This window comes from Amphiura filiformis, chromosome 16 (genome assembly GCF_039555335.1).
Source record: "Amphiura filiformis chromosome 16, Afil_fr2py, whole genome shotgun sequence".
Classification (NCBI taxonomy): Eukaryota; Metazoa; Echinodermata; class Ophiuroidea; order Amphilepidida; family Amphiuridae; genus Amphiura; species Amphiura filiformis.
In genome coordinates, this window is record NC_092643.1 from 11,912,706 (window position 1) to 11,935,425 (window position 22,720).

Below are 22,720 nucleotides of genomic sequence, written 5' to 3' on the forward strand. Positions count from 1 at the left end.
GTAAAAATTCCCACAAAAACCGCCCATTTTGGAACATATATTAATTATTTAGGGAGAGTGTTTTAGGATTTTGTTAGAAAAGGGATGATTGTTGATCATCTTTATTTTATTGTTTTATGTATTTTCCTGTCATTTCCTGCAAACCTAATAAAGATATTTTGATAATTGAAAATAGTCTGTATCATAAATCGTAGAGGTTGAAAGTGTCAACAAGCGTCAGAAATTATAATTTGCCATGGAACTTCGGTCATATTTTATTTGAAATATAACTGGATGTTAGGGTCTGCATGCATGGTATGCATTGTATGATGGTATACAGACACTGACCTTTCCCTAAAACTAGTAAGCAGCAACTTGTGTATCACACCCATCATGGGTTCGAACCCCTTTGTTGTGTTTTATTGTTAAACCTAAATAGTGTGATTACTTGTAATGACATAATATTGTTAGAGGATAGCTCCGGGGGAGGGGGCACTTCAATATGAAATGGATATAGGTGTAGGGCAGGCACTTTCGCACTAAGGGGCATTCGGTGAGAGCAAAATGTAAAAAATATGGGGTCATTGGGTGAGAGCATGATTTTTGGCATTCGGTGAGAGCAAAATGTAAAAAATATGGGGTCATTGGGTGAGGAAATTACCTTTTTTTTTTATTGGAATCTTTGGGTGAGAGCCGAAACAGCGCCACAGAAACCTCGAAAATCGAATTTCTAGTTCTAAATGGCTTCAAATTTCTTTGTTTTTTCAAAATAAGTAACAAAATCACTGATAAATGAAAGTTGCTGTTCAAATTGAACTTGTAAGGGTCTTTGGGTGACAGTTCAAATGAAAAAATAGGGGGTCTTCGGGTGACAGAGCATGTGTTCGTAAAAAAATATGGGGTCTTTGCCGTGACAGCGATGCTGAAAAAGGAGGTCTTAACAGCCCTACATATACGCGTCACCTCCAAAGTTGGAGTGCCCCCCCCCCCGGGGATAGATGGATCTATCTCTTTTTACATCTTCTCTGGAATAACGGACTTTCTGAATAGTAGGCTTATTTTTATGTCTTGATTTTGAATTAGCTAAATAAACAGGCAACTTTGGCGGCACACTTGATATAGATGAAAGCATAGGGTGTTTTTTTATGGACGGAATACCGTAAAACCTCGTCTACAAGCATATAGAGTGTTTTTGATGAGACCTAATTTAATCCAGGCACCCTACATAAACAAAATTATAATATTATGGAGTTGAAGCAAATAAATTACCGATACAAGCGCATATAACAAGTATTTTTGTAAGACCAATTTATTTTATTGGCATATTTACGGCTGTTTCGTATTAAGTTAGCTTTCATCAAAAACACTCTATTATGCTTGTAGACGAGGTTTTATGGTATGTTACAATGCGTATCACGCATTCAATCAACTTTTAGTGGTGCAATATCTTCTGCTTTTGCTCTTATACAAGGCTGGACTCGGTTTTAGTATGATGCCAGGCTTGTGGGGGGGAGATTACTGACTTAGTTGCTGGGCGTGTGAGGATTACTGATAGATGGCTATAATACCTTGATAAGAGTGACTTAAGGGAAGGGGTATATGAACGTTTGAACAGTATTTATTGTGGGACATTAGAGCACATCAGACATATCGAATTGCATTCTGAATACGAAGAATGTCCTTCTGATATCAAATAATTTTGATTTTTTGAAATTCGTAATGTAATACACATTTTATGGCAAATCATTAAAATTGATATTTTTGATATTTAACAGTACTTGAAGTAAACTTTATAAATCTGATGATTTATACTTAAAGTGCATGTAGGTGGGATGAAAAGCCGACGATCAATTGAAAAATTTGACCTTTCGTATTGAAGATATGGATTTTTTTCCCAAAACACCAAAAAAAATAGGTCTTTTGGGAAAAAATCCATATCATCAAATTTATAAAAGGTCAAAATTTTCAATTGATCGTCGGCTTTTCCTCCCAGCTACATACACTTTAAGAATATATCATTAGATTTATAAAATTTATTTCGAGGACTGTTCTATATCATAAATTTGAAAAATATCAAATTTTAATAATTTGTCATAAAATTTGTATTATATCGTGAATTTCAAAAAATTAAAATTATTTGATATCAGAAAGACATGCTTCGTATTCAGAATGCAATTCGATACGTCTGAGGTGCTCTCATGTCCCACAAAAATACTGTCGAAACGCCATAAACGCTCATTCTAGATCCCTTAACTTAGTTTTATTTCTAAAACTTCATCGGACCTCAACATTTTGTTTTGTTGCTAACCTTTTACCACGTATCCCATTTGTTTTGTCGCTTTGGCCTTGAAATTTCAATGGTCATTTTGAAATTTCAAGGTCAAGGCGACCATTCAGATTTTCTAAGTTTTGAATTTGTCATGTCAGGAAACATATAACTAGACATCAAATTAATTGAAATTGGGCAATTTTGCGTGCGTTGACCTTTGTCATAGTTTCTGACCATAGCTCCGTAACCAAAGGTCGCAGCTAAGACAAACTATACCTTTTGGATTCCTCTTGACCAGAGGAGTAATTTAGTATACTTTTTAAAATCATAACTCTCTGCTATTTAATTTGTACGAGAAGTAGCATTTCGACGGTATTCTGTAAATGACTATTTTGCAACCGTACGTCACCTTAAATCAATCTACTATTTTTACCGTTACGCGTCACTTTAAATCTTAAAACTATTTTACCGTGTTTTCCATGTTTACCGTTAAGCGTCGCCTTAACTCAAACAATTTATAATTTTTACTTATTTTATTCCTTTTATTTCGTTTATAGTTGTGAATGAATTCATCTCAGCCATGGCTGCAGAGAAATTTCTGAACCAAATCCGGACACATGTCTTTTTGCTCTCAGTGTTTGTTTTAATACAAGCAACTTGTGTTTTTGCTCAAGGCCAAAGCCCGGGCCAAAGCCATGGCCAATGTATAGCACAGCTTGTTCGACAGAATAAAGGCAAGATCGATGGACAATTTTTGGTGACTCTTAAGGTAGGCATACTATACAAAAGATTACAGAGGGTTTAACAGCATGCAACGTCATTTAGAAAAGAATGAGCTCAGATCGGGCGCCAAATATTAATTATACGTTTCGTCTTTTTCTTCTACTTCTATACAAATTCTTGGTAGACCAACGGGTTGGTATACCGGTCCCCGCAGTCCGTGCATCCGCGGGTATTCATGCTTGTCGGTGAACTTTAAAAACACCCCTTATGCATCTCATTTCGCGAAGTTTTTAGGGAAAAACACCCCCTTTTTTTAGCGATTTCGCGAATTATTTGCCCTTCAACAATACCCCTATTTTCGCTCAAACGCAAACTATATTTCTAATACCTTTTCTGTCAGAAACGCGTAGGCTGCTCGATGAAAATACCCTTTTTTTTTCCAAAACACGTGGTTTGAAAAAACACCCCTTTTTTGTGTGTTTCGCGAATCGCGTTTCTTCATCTGAAAACATCCCTTATTTCGCGAAATTTTCGACGAGCATGATTACCCGCGGATGCACGGAGTGCGGGGAACGGGGTTGGTATCCCTCCCAAGTGTGCAGATACTACATCCAGTGCATCAAAATCAACATTCCCACCACAAGAACGACAAAATAATGCAAGTAAAAATTACCATCTGGTGCTGAACTAGGTGAGAGGAGTGGCTGCTGCAGGAGTTGAGCCTATGTACAGCTCAGCTAGACAGGTGCCCGGTGTCTACAGTCGGTTGTTGAAACTACTGACGGAGGGTGCAGTTGTGATATGCAGTGGTAACTGGTTCCAGGCTGGTATTGTCCTTGGGAAGAAGCTGAAGTTGTATGAGTCAGTTCTTGCCGCCCCTTCCTCAACAGCCCGAAAAGGTTAACCCAATTTTTTTCTCGGTCATTTGAATAAGTGAAGAGAGAATAAAAAAGAAAGAAAGGGGTTTCGCCCTAAAAGCAGCACATTGTGATGTATAGTACCCATTTTCTCATAAGTTTTTATGCTTTTTCAAATTTTTCCGCCCTTTTTTATTTACTAATTCTTTTTGCCGCCCCTTCGTTTTTGCCGCCCCTGTTTTTGCCGCCCCTTCTTCTTCCGCCGCCCCTTCATTTTGGCCGCCAACTGCTTTTACCCCTGGGGCTGGCGGCCCCAAAGCCCCCCCAAATACTCGCATGGGCTGGGACCTTGACTTGGACTTCATTGTGGTGGATTTTATACAGCATCGACTGCATCGTCAACCGCGCATTTTCTCTCTTCTCTGTTGCAGTGGTGGTAGTTCAACTTTCTTCATGAGAGCAATGACGCTTGACAGGGGCGTAGCCACCTTTCTTGGTCGGGGGGGGGCAAAATAAAATTTTTGGGGCACAGACGAAAAAATTGCAGTTGCATCATACAATACATAGAGACTGTATTTTTGTATTTTACACTATTTTGGCCCTGAATTTAGCTAGAAAAAGGGCTCCTTGCCCTTTTTCTCTTCCTTTGCCCTCCTGATTTTCTCTTTCATTTTTTTTTGTCAGAGGGCACCTTTTCTTTCATTTTTTTTTTCGTCGGGGGGCACTCTGCCCCTGCTGGCTACGCTACTGACGCTTGATGTTTTCCTGTAGTCTCTTGTGATGAATCTTGTGGCTTTTCTTTGTATCGACTCCAGAGAGTTGATTTCTTTTTGGTGATGTGGATCCCAACAAACTGCTGCATACTCTAAAGATGGTCTAATCAGGGAAGTGTATGGTCCTATATACCAGGCAGTCGTCGGCAAAGAGTTTAAGGCTAGATGATGTATTTTCTCCGATGTCATTTATGTACAATATGAAAAACAGCGGTCCAAGAACCGTGCCTTGGGGCACCACAGAAATCACAGCAGTCTCATCTGATTTTCCCCATCCACGACAGTTTGGGTTCTGTTTGTGAGCCAATTTGTTATCCAAGTTAGTGTTTCTCCCCGAATACCATACCAGTTGAGTTTGTGCAAAAGTCTTTGGTGATGCACCGAATCGAAGGCCTTTGTGAAGTCCAATATGAGACAGTCAATCTGATCACAGTTGTCTAACCCCTTTGCAAGATCTTCTATGGTGGATAACAGCTGGGTTTCACAGTTGTGTCTTTTGCGGAAACCATGCTGAGTTGGAGAGAGTATACTATGCTGATCAAGAAACTGTCTGATATTACTGGCCAAGATGACAGGTGACACTCGTCAAAGATACGGGGCGGTAGTTTGCTGGATCACTTCTTTCCCGAATATGGCAGACACATTAGCTTTTTTTCCAGTCAGCAGTCAGCAGTCAGATGGCAAGTCTACTGTTCTTAGTGATTGACAAAAGATTTCTTCCAGTATTGGGGCCAAGACACTGTAGCAAAGTTCTTCAGCATCCATGTGGATACCTGATCAGGTCCTATGGCATTTTTAGGATTTAATGAGGCAAGTACCCTTATGTAGCGCAACGTTTGCCCGGAACGTTTCTTTATTAAAAAAATGTCCGACTTCATATCTGATCATTGCATGATCATACTGCAGTTACTGTCCGTTTTCCTATACACAATACACAGAGCTCTCACAAGTGACGCCTGACCTCTACAAGTAGTGTATGTGAGAAGTATAGGCAATTGCCTAGTTAACGTCACTGTGCGAAAAATTATATCATAAAATTATTATCACCGGCCAATATTTAAAGTATTCTCTGAAATTCTAGAAAATATAGTTTTGTAACATGTCCTAAATTATTAGCTAATTTAGGTGTTTGGAAATATTCGCACTTTTATGTTTTAGGAAGGATATGTAAACGACAGATAACACCAAAAAATATGAAATTATTTCTAAACCGTGTTAAGTCTGCAAACCATTATGCTTCTCATTTTCAAGAACGCTGGTTAACAATAAACACACTATTGTCTCATTTCGTAAACAAAAGCCCACACCTTGCGTTCGCTTTATAATCATTCACCCAACTGAAACTATAATACCAGCTCATTGGTCATTGCACGGGTAAAACAGAAACATGTGTTGTGTGGATTTAACCAGAGAAGATCTGATTTAATCAGTTGAGCCGTTTTCAATCTTGCTTTAATAGCTTTTAATGGCGTTTAAGTCCTGCAAAGGTCGTGGTGAATTCTACTGTAGACATGACTGCATCATGTATCTTAATATTATCAACCACCTTAAGGGAAGGGATATGAACGTTTGGACAGTATTTATTGTGGGACATTAGAGCACATCAGACATATCGAATTGCATTCTGAATACGAAGAATGTCATTCTGATATCAAATAATCTTGATTTTTTGAAATTCGCAATGTAATACACATTTTATGGCAAATCATTAAAAATTGATATTTAACAGTACTCGAAGCAAACTTTAAATCTGATGATTTATACTTAACGTCTATGTAGGTGGGATGAAAAGCCGACGATCAATTGAAAATTTTGACTTTTCGTATTGAAGATATGGATTTTTTTCCCGAAACACCAAAAAATTAGGTCTTTTTGGGGAAAAAATCCATATCTTCAATATGAAAGGTCAAAATTTTCAATTGATCGTCGGCTTTTCCTCCCAGCTACATACACTTTAAGAACATATCATTAGATTTATAAAATTTACTTCGAGGACTGTTATATTAAGTAAATTTAAGGATATATCTCTTGCCTATGGAAATGAGAGCATAGAAATTGTAAATAAATACAAATATTTAGGTGTAGTATTTGACCCAAACTTATCTTGGAGTGAACGCGTAAATTATATGTCATCTAATGTATCTAAACGTATCGGTGTAATTGGTAGAGTCAAGAATTATCTTCCACCTAGTACTGTGAACATGCTCGCAAAAGCTCTAGTCTTCCCTCATTTTGACTATTGTAGTTCTGTTTGGAATAATTTCAATGCTAATTATCATCATGAGCTCCAGGTCTTGCAGAACAAGCTTGCTCGAATGCTTCTCCATGCCGACATCAGAACTCTAATTGACAAAATGATGGAAGACCTGAATTGGGTAAAACTAAATTGTAGATGGGATAATCAATCACTGATTGTTACTTTCAAGTGTCTTAAACAAATAGCTCCATCTTATCTCTCATCTATTTTCAGTTTTACACATTCAAGTCATGACAAAGGTACTCGAAGTCAAATGCCCTGATTGTTCCTACATGGAATATTTTTGCTGGAAAAAGAACATTCAATTACAGAGCTGCAGTACTCTGGAATAATCTTCCACTGAACATTCGTTCAAACTTTATGGCCATGAGTATGTATGAGTTCAAAAATGCTATTGCTGTTTAACAATACTGTGTAGCCTATATATTTTGTAATTATGTTTTTGGTTTATGATAATAATGGTAATGATGTAGTTCCTATTATTTTCATCTTTTTTTATGCCTGTGTATATACATTACTGTATTATTTTCATATCCTCATTTGTATTATAGTATTCTTTGTATTTTGATTGTTTAATTATTATACAATGTATATTGATATTGTCTGATCTGGACCTCTTGGGAGATCAGTACTTATGTATTGAAAGAGCTTACCAGAATAAAGATAGATTGAATGAATGAATGAATGAATGAATATAGGCCTATCAAAAATTTGAAAAATATCAATGAAAATTATTTGATATCAGAAAGACATGCTTCGTATTCAGAATGCAATTCGATACGTCTGATGTGCTCTCATGTTCCATAAAAAATACTGTCGAAACGCTCAAACGCTCATTCCAGATCCCTTAATCATCATAAATTTTCTTCCTACAGGCTGATGAAAATGTCGATGTCTATGCAGACCAACACAACCGAAATCATGGTAAACCGGAACGTGTCCGCAACAAGTGGAAGAACGGATTCTCTGCTCGGCTCACTCCAAATACATTTAATGAGGTGAGTCATTTAAAATCCATGCAAGGTGGCGCCAGTGCGCAACTAAAATACGTTCCTGCCTGACATTGACGTGTACGCAGTAGCGTAGCCAGCAGGGGAAAGGGGGCAGAGTGCCACCCCTGACAAAAATGAAAGAAAAAGGTGCCCCTCTGGCAAAAAAGGAAGAGAAAATCTGAAGGGCAAAGGAAAAGAAAAAGGGCAAGGAGCCCCTTTTCCACCAAAATTCAACCAGATCATGGGTCAAATTAGTGTAAAACAAATTTTTTATTGTCACAACATAGCCGCTTTCATCCCAATCATGGGCGAAAATAGTGTCAAATACACAAATTGTGCGCGCTACGCGGGCACATCGTCCCAGTAAAGCCTTTTTGGAAGCTCCAAGACATGTCATGTACAGTCTCTCTAAAAACAAAAACGGTTATGTACCGGTATGTATGATGCAACTGCAATTTATGTTTCGTCTGTGCCCTCGAAATTTTATTTTGCCACCCCTGACCAAGAAAGCTGGCTACGCCCCTGCGTGTACGTCGCACGTGTAAGTTTCATCGTTGATGGTTTCCTTTCGTATTCTTGTATTAGTAGTAAACATCTCTTTATTTCTGCACATTTTGACACCTCATTTGTAGCAATTGACTAAATATTGACGTCACAGCGTACATTTAAATCAATGTAGCCCAAGGTTTGAAAGTTGCAGTAAATTGTATTGATTTTGCATTCAGTATAATGGGAGGAAATCTGTGTAATGATATCTGAGCGTTTTTGTATTGTAAAAATTTGTATGCAACTTTCAAATCTGGACCTCACTACATTAAATTGACCGGTGTTTTATTGTTTTCCAGGCTATCGTATCAAATGAGGTGTCAAAATGCGCAGAAATAAATTCTGCTTCCAACGCATTTTACAGATTTGCAATACAATAGCCCCTTTTTGAATAATGGCCATTATTCAAGGGGGGTATGTTACTTTTTTGAGATGTTTACTTACAGCCCAGTCAAATTAAACAATGACCCACTACTATAATTGCAACATATATCATAATTATGTCTAACTTTAACTCCACAGGGGGCGAAAATGAAAATTGGTCTGGTTTGGTTGAAGATAGTCTCAAATTATTCATCTTAATACAAAAGAGAAAAAGAATAGTTAGGGACGCACCATTAGACTTCAAGGGAGGGGGGAGGAAGTTTTTGAAAAAAAAAACTTGCCCGACCCCAAGACTTACCCCTACCCCAACTTCCTCCACCCCCCTTGAAGTCTAATGGTGCGTCCCTTATAACTCTCAAAGAGTGATTTCTTATGCAGGTAACACAACAATTGTCAAGGTTAAATTGACCCAATATAGAATTCAATGCGATTTAGTGGATATTATCCATAGCGCGCAGTCCTATTTTGCTTTATTACCAAAGTAACGAAATATCTTACATAGAAAAGACTATTCTTTTTCTGATTTCTCATGGCAAAACAAAGAATTTGAGACCATTGTCAACAAAATCGGAGCAATTTACATATTCGCCCCATGTGGAGCCAAAATTCGACCTATGCCGTCACAATGTTATCTATTTGTCCAGAACTCCATAACTGCATACACGTCGTAGATAGGTCAAACTATACTTTTTCTGAATCCTTATGATTATTATTGTTGTTTTTAACCAAGTCCGAGCAAATTATTTTGAATTTGTCCACAAGTCAAAATTCAATTGCCTTTTCCCACAAAATATGGGTGTTATTGAATATGGCTCCATAGCATGCAGGGTGTCCCTGAAAGAACTGTATCGTCGGGAACTGATATTTTGGGTACTTTAACGCATAAACCAAACGTAATTAAATAGCTGGTGATGTTGAGGAACATATCAGCTATCACATACTTTTTGAATTTTGACAATTGTAATTTTGTCTTTTCAATGAAAAAAAAAAACGGGTTTAAAATAAAGTTTTTCCTATTTTTTCTAGGACTTATAGGGCATAAATACAACTGGCATAATACATGTAACATGTAGGCATGTATCAGACAAGTTTGTAGGGGCCTACATAGACAATTGTATGGTCTATATGTTTTAAACTAGGTCTAACTCTCTTTTGCCATGTTTGTTTTAAAGTAATGCTCCATCTCTTACCTTTTGAAATAATGCTCGAGGGGGGGGGGGGGGGTGCTGTAAGTGCACCCGAATCTGCCCCGGGAATATGCCGCTCATCTGCGAACCCTCATTTCCATTAAGAGTCCCCCCTCGTATTAGCCTACCGCATATTTACAGATTGCAAAAAGAGAGTGCTTACCTTATTTTGCAGATCTGCCGTGATGACAAGGTTGATTTTATAGAAGAAGACGGTATAGTCCAAAAAAACTCAAACTGGGGACTTGACCGGATCGATCAAAAAGATCTGCCATTATCCAGGGGAACTCCAGAGTTCATAGGCAAGTGTTTATTATTTTCTTGTCTCGTTTGATTTAAATTAGCGATTACATTGACGGCAGGGTGATGGGTACACTCATAGAAATGACTTGTTCGCCTTGTTGGCGCAATTCAAAAGGAGTAAGTTTGGACAACTCAAAAATAGTGTAAAAGTTGCCAAAACAAAATTCATTTTAGTTATCCGAACTTAAAAATGCTGAAAAAGCTCAAAAAGTTCCGTCAACTAATCAACTTTGTTGGCATTACTTAAAAAGTTGATGTAAGTCGTTGCGTTAACTTTTTAAGTAATGCCAACTTCTGAATTCAAGTTCAGGGAACTTAGAAAAATAAACAAGGTTCAAAGAACCAATTAGTTGAGTTATTGTAACTCAACATGTAAGTTGATGTAACTCGTTCAAGTTACTGGTACTTATAGTTTTGAGTTATTCCAATTTGGTACTTTGTTACTTAATTCACGTAATTGGATCATTTTCTGCACAATTAGCAGTATTCAAATATTTATTTTTGTAATCACTGCAAAATGTTGTATACTATAGCACACCTCTAGAAAATTATGCTAACCTTTTTCTGAGTTGTAACAACTCAATAAAGTAAGTGCAAATGAGTGCGACCAACATAATGATATCGAGTCAGCGTTACTCAAAATTGTACGCGTTGGCATTACTCGGAAAGTTGACGCAACGACTTACATCAACTTACTGAGTAATGCCAACGAACAATTTCTATGAGTGTAGGGGAGGAGCACGGTAATTGTTCACAGTACGGGTTTACTACAGACTTGACATATAATCCCGGGCATATAATATGGAATACTTTTTCGCAAAATTCCAAAACTGGTCTGGTACAGGTCTGCATAAACGGCACGGTTTAAAAAATAATTGGGGTGTGTCGGGAGATGGTGTAAAATAATTGTTTGACAGAAAATGTGCTTTCCATTAGTTTACATCCTGTCGCTCATAATGTAGAATTCACCACAACTTTTGCAGGATTTAATCCCCATTAAAAGCTATTAAACCAAGATAACACTCATTGAAAACAGCTCAACTATGTTAAATCAGACCTTCTCTGGTTAAATCCACACTACACATGTTTCTGTTTTACTTGTGCGATATTGCAATGAGCTGGTATTATAGTTTCAGTTGGGTGAACGATTATAAAGCAAATGCAAGGTAACAATACTGTGTGGGCCTTTGTTTCCCAAATGAGACAATAGTCTGCATATTGTTAACCAGCATTCTTGAAAATGAGAAACATACTGGTTGTAGACTAAACACGGTTTGGAAATAATTTCTTAATTTTTTTTTGGTGTTATCTGTCATTCACATATCAGGGAGGTACGACCATTTGCAGATGCCCAACCTACTCAGTTTTTAGCCTACATGTAATGTATGCATTATTCTTGAGTGACATCTAAGTTTTAAAAATATCCATCAAGCGGTTTAGCTTTAATGCCCTTCGCAAGAGAGCGGTACACAAGTGAATGTTAGTCAGTAAAGGATGCATTGGATTTGCACAGAAAATTTTGCAGGCCGTGCCGTGCCCTTCCTTCCTAAAACACAAAAGTGCGAATATTTTCTAAATTAGCTAAAAATTTAGGTCATGTTACAAAACTATATTTTCTAGAATTTCAGAGAGTACTTTAAATATTGGCTGCTTATTTTTCACATAGTGAAGTTAACTGGGCAATGCCCTATACCTATAACATACAATGTTTGTAGAGGTCACGCGTCAATTTTGGATCCAATATATTCACATTCTTAGATTCATCAAAACATAATAATGCCCAAAGTATAATTTCAGATTTTGTTGTCTTGAAAATCCAACCCATTTCGCCGGCCTAAAGACCGGCATATTGGAGTTGCATTTTATATTTGGATCATAAGATTATAGAGCCTCAGATGATGCCTCCTAATTTTTTGTAACACATTATTATAATTTCAAAATGGTTCGAATTTTTACAAGAAGTTTGTACAATTTGGTGGTACGAATGAAAACAGAGCTATGTTCGACAGCTAAACGTGTTCTCTAAAACCAAAATATCCCAGTGAAAAAATATTGTTGCGTTGGATAAAGCTTTACATTATTTTGCATGTTTATACATAATCGTTAAGCTGTTTTTTGAGATATTAAGAAAAAAATTAATATTTGGAAAAGCTTCAGAGCCAGAATGTTTACATGAACATACATTATTACACATGTGAAATGACAATATTTTCCATGGCAACAGTACATATTTTAATATTAGCCGGAGTTGGGCCTTTCTTCCATAATATATCCAATATTTGTTGAAGAAAGGCCCAATTTCATTTAAGTGTACTTGGAAGACTATTTAGAGCCCTTCTTTCACAACAAGGAAGAACTGTCTGCTAGCAATAAAATGCCGGGTCTAACACATTTTTGTAAAATGGTGGAGTTATTATTTTATAGTTTTTTGTTACTGCGCGAGTCAATAATCTTGTGTAAATTTACATACATGTAAGTGCGCGCCAGTCACGCATTACGTAAATCACAACTAATTATAATTATTTTCCCACTATACTCAAGGTGACGGAGCTGGCGCCCATATCTACATAATTGACACTGGTGTTCACGGAGTCCACAATGAATTTACTGGGCGTTTTGATGAAGCCAATAGCTATGACGTCATAAACGATGAATGGCGTATCGGGACGGTAAGGAAACTATAAACAAAAATTAAATAGTGATATTATGTTACTAATATATAAAATATACTATATATTGTTTTTCTAAAGCCATATGACTGAGACTCATGTCAGACAATGTAAGAATTAAATAGTTGGTTAGTGGCTGTGTCATAGGGGAGGGCAACATTTCCGAGCGACGTGCCAAATATTGCTAGCCCTCCCCTCTCGGTCTCACAGACGGTCTGCCAAATTGACTACCCTCCTGCAGTACACAAAAAAGCTTAGTACCCAACTTTCAATCCTTCATGGTTTTCACCTATCGCTTTCGTAATTAATCCTGCTACATCACTTCTTCTACATAACATGTTCTACAGCGAATTCATAAAAGTGGCATGTACAATTGTTTCCCGGGATTGTTAACACCATATTAACCATGTTAAGGCTTAACCTGGCAGTGAATTGCTTGCCTCCCCATCGGTCTGCTAAAAATCATAATGCCCCTCCTTTGCACATGCCAAAGTCACGCCCAGCAAACATAAAAACGTATTAAATAAGTTATATTTTGGCTTTTGGTTTTTAGGTAAAAATCTGTTTAATAACATTTAAATGTCGGGTTATATAAAGGTCATCAAAACGTTTTGTATGAAACACTCTACAACAATATTTTTTAAATGTGTTCAAAATGTATTGTAAACTATTTTTGCAAACATCTTTGGCAAATATTTTGTCAACACTTAAATAACATTATGCTAAAATATTTGCACCCAGCAAACACAGATATGTTCTTAAAATGTGTTTTTAAAACGTTTTAATAACATTTAAATGTCGGGTTATATTAAGGTCATGAAAACGTTTTTGGGCGGGTGCGGCGTGCCGCACCCGCCCTATATTCTCTGACTATTGACCTACCTTTTCACATGCCGCAGTGTTGAGAAAATATTTGTGCCAAACACCCACAGAGGTGATAGTTTTGTAATTATTACTTGATTTTGATATGTAAGTAATACGATAAAGTCGTCATAGGCAGTAATGTGTTTGTATTAAAAGAAATAACAAAAATAATTATTTAAGTAATAGAAATACTATTTGGAAATTGCAGCAAGATTTGCAGATGTTTTTATTTGAACAGTACACTTTCACCAGTTTTGCTAGTTTTCCTAATCTTTTGGCTAAATTAATAGCATCGTGAAGGTCATAATCATTTTATACTGACAGCTTCGGCATGTACTTAAATACAGCTTGTATGTGCATTGTGTTCAGTGTGTACATAGGCTATTTACTTTTCAAATCTTGTGACAAATAGTGCTTGCTGATGCTTGTATAAGGTATTATAGACAAATTATTAGAATGCATGTGCACCAGTAGAAATGGCTCAGGTTGAATAAAATAAATAAACATATGAATGAATATTTTATTCCCTGGATTATTTTTGTTGGGACAAAATAATGATATAGTTTGACACTTTGAAATACAGTTTAATCATAATAAAGTTACAAAGTTAAAAAATAATATCGAAATATTGTAACATCAAACTTTTCCCCTCATAAGTTGTATCAAAACAACATATTGAGGAAATTGATATGACAGATTTTTAAACTTTGATATGGAAAGATACCCCAGCCCTGTTGTCTCACCAGAGAAGATGGGCAGAAGTCTTTCTATCTGATGATAAAAAAACCTCTAGGTATGATTACGAAAATGTTTTAAATAACTATTATCTACAAAAGTTTTATAACAATGTTTTATATAAAATGTTAACATAAAACGTCTTCTGTTATGATGTGAAGGGTTAATATAAAACAGGGAAAATCTGTTCCAACTGACCAGCAGAGAACAAAGGATAAGCAATAGATAAGATTAAAATCAGGGAAAATATGACACAACCTCCAATGGGGAAATAACAAACGTATACACGTATAAAGTTAAAAACTCTTTTAACTTTGTTTATACGTTTTGTGTTATTCCCCTGTTGGAAATCGATGTTGTGTCATATTTTCCCTGTTTTTAATTGTGAACTTGACTTACTCATTCTTTCATTTCTCTTGACAATTTTTCATTTGCCCGCCCTATTCCTTTTAAAGGAATTTTTATTAAAACGTTATTGCAAATATTTTGGGCAAACATTTTTGTACTGCTGAACTAAAATTTAACTAGAACTGCAATTTCCAATTTCTTACGCCAATATAATTTTTCATTTTCTTCGGAAGGGGGGTTATGAATATACTGAGGGTGCCCATAGAATTTTTAGACCAAAGATTGGAGGGTTATAGAATTATTACGGGCTGGTGACTCAAAATTTTACTTCCAATCAAAATGTAGGCACAATCTTAAGTTTCTTTTTAGCGGACCTTTTTTACACTTACGATCAAAATTGTAATTGCTAGGCTCCGCGTCTTAGTTCCATGTCTTAGGGGGTCATTGAAATATTCGACCCCAGATAAGGGGGGGGGGGTTATAAAAAATTTAGCCCGTCATAGGAGAGGGGGTCATAAAAATTTACTCCAGTCACCGACATATTTATATACTGCAATAACACTTGATTTCGCAGTACTTATACGCTAATATACGCTAAATAGCGGATATCTGGCTCACTATAAACACGCTCTTATGGAACGCATTGCATGTTAAATCGATAGAGTGTTGGAGTAATCAGTCATTGATCGAGGTAGGCCTATATTGATTGATTGATTGATTGATTGATTGATTGACTGCTTGACTGATTTATTGACAGGATTGTGATGGACACGGAACCCATTGTGCTGGAATAGCTGCAGGCAGCACCACTGGAGTGGCACCGAGAGCCACACTGCACAGCATCAGGGTTCTTAATTGTGAAGGAAAAGGATCGTACAGTGGAATACTCGATGGTATGAATTCCTATTATTAACCCAGCAGGCATCAAACCAGATAGACTTCGGCGTAGTCCACTTGCCCATTATGCATACGCTGACCATTACATACATAAAACCCATAAAACTCCAAATAAAATGTGTGCACAATTGATAGATTTCAACATCTGATGTTTTTGACTATGGCATAGTCTAAGGGTTAGATGGTTTGTCACTAATAGTTTCTTTGCAGATTATTACTCAGTGGGTACAAATTAAGATCATGGGGTGTAAAATATTGTCACCCTTGGACAATTCCAGAATATCAAGGTCAAAGCTTACATAGGGTAAAAATTCAAAACCGGTCAAATATTGTCCATAGTTATGATCAAAAAGTCTAAAATTAAATTGGGGCTCCGCAGGGGTCAAATCAGAAAACAATGCTCCGATTTTGATGAAAATGGTCTCAAAGCGTTTTATCTCTTATAAAATTTTAAAATTTAATAGTTTGCACTTCCCAAAATGTGTTGTTGCCTAGGTATTCATAACACAATAGGTCAACATCAATATGACTCAAATGGGCAAGAACATATCGTTCTGTATTACCATGGTAACGAGTCATTCTAGGTAGTAGAAACTATTCTTTTATTTTAATTGTTATGACAGGAACAGTATTTTCGATAAATCCTTCTGGTATTACTATACTGAACACTTTTATTTTATTTAAACATACTGTTGAAAGGTATCGCGGTTCAAAAAGATGAAAACTTTGTGCTATAATTGAAATCAGGTCGTTCCCGCATTTCCATTTATATTTTGTGTGTTTATTTTCTCGTTTTAATCAGCCTTGTACTGGCTTGCCAGAAATCACAAACGACCTGCAGTGGCGTCTATGTCCCTCAGTGGTGGGAGTTCTCCAACTGTCAACAAGGCGATATCGGATTTGGTTGCTGCTGGTGTCGTTGTCAGTGTTGCGGCAGGGAATGAGAACGATAATGCTTGTTATTATTCACCTGCGTCAGCAGAACTGGTAAGACTGAAGATCTGTAATTATGAGATAAGACTTAAAGCCCGGGGAAGGGGGGGGGCACTCAACTTTGGAAGTGACGGGGATGTGCCTACCGGAGTCGCGAAGTAGGGGCCTATCGGGTACAAAGCGTTATTTTAAAAAAGGGGGTCATTGGGTACAAACAAATAAAAAAGGGGGTCATTGGGTACAATATTTTGAAAAAAGGGGGTCATCGAGTATAAGATTTTAAAAAAAGGGTCATCGGGTAGAAAATTTTGAAAAAATGGAGCAAAATTTTGAAAATTTCGGCATAATTTTGAAAAAATTGAGCAAAATTTGACAGTTTCAGCATTTTTTTGTTCCATTTTGATGATGCTATTCTAGAAAAAAGGGGGTCATTGGGTAGCCTCAACCAAAAAAAGGGGGTCATTGGGTAGCTGCAACTAAAAAAAAGGGGGGTCATCGGGTATGGCTTTAAAAAAGGGGGGTCATCGGGTATAGTCGACTTCAAAAGAGGGGGCCTATTGACAGGCACATACCGTCACTTCCAAAGTTGAGTGCCCCCCGGGACTTAAAGCCCTCATTTTTTCTCGACTTAAAATGACATTCTGAGATCCACCCTAACTAAAGTCTACACAAAAAGTAACTCAGCTGTTATAAATACGCCTATAGATTCAGAACTAATAATTGTTTTCATACTATTTCAACATAAAAAGAAGGATGATTTATTTACGCTAATTTTGATACGCCATTTGTCCAAGTTTGTTCATTATTATGTTTTCAGGGTTATTAGGAGTTAAGAAAACCTAATAATGATAATATTGGATGGCTTATTTCGCATGATACCATAACATATCGGATTTGTCATACAAATATCGAACTCGCTGTTGGCTCGTCCGATATTTTTATGACTCATCCGATATGTTATGGTATCATGTTCAGCCATCCAATATTATATCAATATTGACAATACAGCATCCGCAGTGTTTTAAAAGAAAATTCCCCAATTTAAAAGTTGCAGTTATTTGTATTGATTTGATAAGCGTGAAGATAATGGCGGGCTTTACGTGTTTACAGTGCTGGCATAATAACCATTGATCGCTGTAAACTGCAACTTTTAAATTCGGGTATTTTTATGTAAAGGCACTACTGTGTTGTTAATATTGAACGACATGTGGCGAATGGGGTATCAAAATGCGTATAAATAAATCATCCTTCTCGCTATGTTGAAATATTGTGAAAACAATTATTAGTTCTGAATCTATAGGCGTATTTATAACAGCTGAGTTACTTTTTGTGCACTGAGACTTCACATCATTCCCACACAATTGCCTTTTTGTTGCACTTTTGGACCATAATGATGTAAGTAATGAATAAGCTACTCCCCATTTCAGAAAAATACAGGACTAATTCTTTGAGATTTGAAAAAATATTATCAACATCTGCTAAAGAAACACAGCTCAATTCTGAATATTCATTTAGTTCTTACTGGCAATAAAAGTTTAATTTCCATAATTTGGCCAAATGTATGAATAGGGCCAAAAACGTGCATTTCTCACATGCTGTGACAATCAAGTCTAAAGATTTGTTCGAAGTCTAATTTCAGTTTATGCATTATTATTATGGAAAAGGTATGTTTCATTCTTAATCATTTAATTAAAGTAATACAAAAAAGTGAAAATTAGAGCAAAATTGCAACATATTATACATAAGATTTTAAAGGCATAGACTTGCTCCAAGTCTTTGATTTTTGTGACCCGATTGTCAGAAAATATGTCGAAAATGCATGTTTTTGGCTCCTTTTCTTAGAAATTAGTAAAATAATGACCTTTTTCTATTATCTACATCTAAATGAATGATTATGATTGAACTGTGTTTCATTTGGCAGAACTTGATAATATTTTTTTAATCCAAAAAACGTAGTACTGTATTTTTCTGGAATGGAGAGTAGACACTGGGCATGGAAAGGTCCCAGGGGTAGGATATAGAAGACAATGCAGTGTTATCTAGCATGCTTGCTTGTATACGTGTTGGTGATAGACATAATGTAACAGTTTAAAATAAATCTTCAGCACTCACTTTTTTGTTCCGATTTTTCGGTTAGTTGCACCGAAAGATAAAACTTAAAAAGTCTGGTGTAATTGATTGCATCCCTTGCAGTGGGTGTTATGAAGTTTACTTGGGAGAAATGAAAAGGACCCTAGGTGAAACATTCGAAGAACATACTGCCAAAACAGCGAGTAACACCTAAGCAATTGCAGAACACAACTGATATGCAGGACACAGTCCTGACCTAAGTTTGAACAGCATAAACTGAAAGAGCAAGTAGTGTATTTGCATAAATAATCACCCCATCCTAAATGAACAGGGGCGGGACCATGAACTCCCAAGAATCTATGATTCACTACTGGAAATACGAGGACACCACCATCGTTCAGACTGGGTAGAAGATCAACCAGTCAACATTCAGCTACAACCCGATGATGACGGAGAAGCGCGTTTCTCATCCACAATATACTGAACAAAAAAGTGAGCGTTGAAGGCTTGTTTTAAACATAGTGTTATTTATATTTGATCCCCGTATTTTCTTTTAAATACCAGGCTATCACAGTGGGCGCCACAGACAGCAGTGATAATAGAGCATCTTTTTCTAACTACGGCTCATGTGTGGATATATTTGCACCAGGAACAAGCATTTTCAGCTCTTGGACCGACCCTTACGAAGGCGTAGCACCAAATTATTACCACTCAATAGACGGTACTTCTATGGCATGTCCGTTTGTATCAGGTAGGCCTATTTTTCCACCATTTGAATTTTAGCATTGAAATAGGACATTTCGCGCGCTACGCGCACATTTTACCAAATTTTCATGCGCGTTCCCAGCAGGAATTCTAGGGACATTTTGAAAACAAAACATAGGTTACAAATGTGGGGGAGGTTTTTTTCTATCACAGAGCCAGAGGTAGCAATCACGTTGCCGTGCCAAGGGGCCATCAAAAGGACATACCAGTAAAATTTATTTCTCGCCCCCCCCCCCCATGAGATAATGGTCTAGCGACGGCCCCGGTCCTCGGAATATCCCTCGGGGTTGCGCCCCCGGGATATTCCTCGGTTCCAAAGCACAATGTTTAGATACTGTATTTCACATTATGATGCGCAGTCATTAACCTCTATACATTATTTCAGGAGCTGCTGCTCTATTGCGAGGATTGTACCCTTCCATGTCACCAGCCGATGTAGCTAGAGAACTAGACTATTTGGCAACTTCAAATAAGGTCAACGATGAAGGATCGGGTTCACCAAGAAGCCTTCTCTTCATCGGCTATGGTAAGTTTAACCATAACAATATATTGTAGATCCTTCGATGAAATTCGACAACTTTCTACATTTTAGGTCCAAAACTGACTCAGTTGCCCTTTACCCCAGAACAATTGTTTATTAAGGTTATTAATTATTTTAAACTGTTGTGATTTGGTAGTTCACGGCATCTTACGAATGGTAGTGAGCTTTGCCATAAACTGCATTGCTCAATTCATAGCGAGTGTGTAGAAGAATCAAAATATCACAGATATACTTTTATAGGTGCTGCGGTTCTTGAGTTACGTTGTAAAGAGGGCTGAAACAACAACACTTTTGTAAAACGCACATAACTCATTAACAACAATAAATTAAGCAAGTTTGCAAAGTATACAATTTGTAGAATGAACTTTTACAAAACATCAAGGTGTTATTTTTCAATAATATATTGATCTAGATAATGAAAATCGATTTTTAGGTTGCTTCGACCAACAATACCTCGTCTACCCTTAAGTATTAAATGAAGGAGTATAAATCGGCTGGGATGGAGACTAAGTTGTAGTACTCTTGCATCTCATTTAGGCATCACAAATAAATTAACACCTTCAAAAAATAAAGTCCTCAATTGGATGGTCAGAACTCAAAAGCAAGAAAATCCAATGAACAAGTATAGAATTGTATTAGCTGCAACATGATAGTACCGCACTTGTTGGAATCGGAATGACCCCTGGCAAAATTTGCCTATTTTGGCCCGCCCCCTAAGAGGAAAAAGGAGGGAGAGAGAGGAAAAAAGAGAAGCTAAGAGAGAAGAGAAAGGGAAGAGGAGGGGAAGAGAGATGGGACATCCATACCAAATACAATAGCATACGATTATTATCAATAAGCGCCTGGCAAAATTGTCTATCTGGGCCCCGCCCCCCTAGTAAAAACCGCCCGAAGCCGACCCAAACTGCCATGCCCCTCTGAAAATGCAATGCTGCGCCTCTAAGGTTAACTTAATGTCGGCTGTGGATTTTGCCATGTTGGAAAACAAAATATACGGTCTACATTTTCCGGACATTTTCCAAATGGAAAGAAATCTTTCAATAAGTTCACGATCACTACCTAAATCACTGGAACTGAAATCGCGACGCCCTTTTAAGCACACGTGACCAGCAAAAATAATTGCTATTGTGATATTATTTTTTATTGAAGCAAAATGTTTGATTTTCAAGCAGGGAAATGTCCTGTTTATTTATATTCGTCATTCACATTCACCATCAAATAGGCCCTCTGTTACTATAAATATACCAATATAAGTATACCTATATATTGATATGAATGTGTATAACAAAAAAGTCAAGCATGACAACTTCCTTAACTCACATGATGCAGTCATGTCTACAGTAGAATTCATCTCGACCTTTGCAGGACTTAAACCTCATTAAAAGCTATTAAACCAAGATAACACTCATTGAAACAGCTCAACTGATTAAATCGGATCTTCTCTGGTTGTGCACATGTGTCTGTTTTACATGTGCGATATCGCAATAAAGCTGGTATTATAGCTTCAGTTGGGTAACCGATTATAAAGGAAACGCAAGGAAACAATGGTATGTAGACCTTTGTTCACGAAATGAGACAATGGCCTGCTTTTTGTTAACCAGCATTCTTGAAAATGAGCAACATAATGATTGTTGACTTAACACGGTTTGGAAATAATTTCTTACATACATACATACATACATATACAATTTATACCGCGCATATTATCTAATTAAAGGTCAAAGCGCCATAACAAACTGCAGCCAAGGCTGGAATAGAAAAAAAAAAAAAAAAATTGTTGGTGTTATCTGTCGTTTACATATCCTTCCTAAAACACAAAAGTGCGACCCTCTCCAAACACCTAAATTAGCTAAAAATTTAGGACATGTTACAAAACTATATTTTCTAGAATTTCATAGAATAGTTGAAATGTAGCTTGTACCGTTTTTTTTTGTGGCATCCTTCAGAACGGAGCGGTCCGTTACCAATATAGCTCAATATTTTCGGTCAAATCTCCATTCAATTAACACGGGGAGTTGGCTAGCTATGAGCTAGCTATGCTTTGCCCTCACTCATATTCTACGAAAGTGCGACCCTTCTGAACATCTAACCTAGCTGTAATTTTAGGTCATGTTAGAGAAATATATTTGCTAGAAGTTTGGAGAATAGTTTAAATATTGGCCGGTTATTTTTCACACAGTGATGTTAACTAGGCAAATGCAATATACTTCTAACATAGACTATTTGTAAAGGTCGCGCGTCAATGGTGAGAGCACTGTGTATTGTGTATAGGAAAACGGACAGTAACTGCAGTATGAAATGTTGTTTTGGCTAAAAATGGCATTTTTGGGCTAAAATGGGCATTTTTTTAAACTGTTTTGTTACTTTACAAAAGCTTTAACTGCAGATGATGTTCTTGATATTAAAGGGTACCACAATTTTAGGATATTTGCAGAAGTCACAGATTAGTCAATTACCTTAGCAACCACGTTTCCTGTCATTTTCCAGTCGATTTGATGGCAAAACTGCCAAAAACGATCATTTTATGTTGACCATTGACTTTCAAGAGGTCATAGGTCAAAAACCCTTGGTTTCGGGAAGTTGTCTTGATTGACCTTTTTGATTTACACATTCATATCAATATATTGT

At 36.9% G+C, this 22,720-nt stretch overlaps 1 protein-coding gene across 2 annotated transcripts in view; it reads left to right on the forward strand.

Moving 5' to 3' along the window:
- The first annotated feature begins 2,810 nt into the window (after nt 1–2,810).
- Nucleotides 2,811–22,720, forward strand: part of LOC140135574 (uncharacterized) — a 31,161-nt gene continuing 11,251 nt past the window's right edge. For both annotated transcript variants that reach the window (XM_072157113.1, XM_072157114.1), the window contains exons 1-8: nt 2,811–3,017; nt 7,734–7,856; nt 10,143–10,269; nt 12,812–12,939; nt 15,644–15,779; nt 16,586–16,770; nt 19,351–19,537; nt 19,937–20,077. In XM_072157113.1, the coding sequence (XP_072013214.1) occupies nt 2,829–3,017; nt 7,734–7,856; nt 10,143–10,269; nt 12,812–12,939; nt 15,644–15,779; nt 16,586–16,770; nt 19,351–19,537; nt 19,937–20,077 (1,216 nt within the window). In that variant the 5' untranslated portion in view covers nt 2,811–2,828. The remainder of the gene's footprint in view (nt 3,018–7,733; nt 7,857–10,142; nt 10,270–12,811; nt 12,940–15,643; nt 15,780–16,585; nt 16,771–19,350; nt 19,538–19,936; nt 20,078–22,720) is intronic.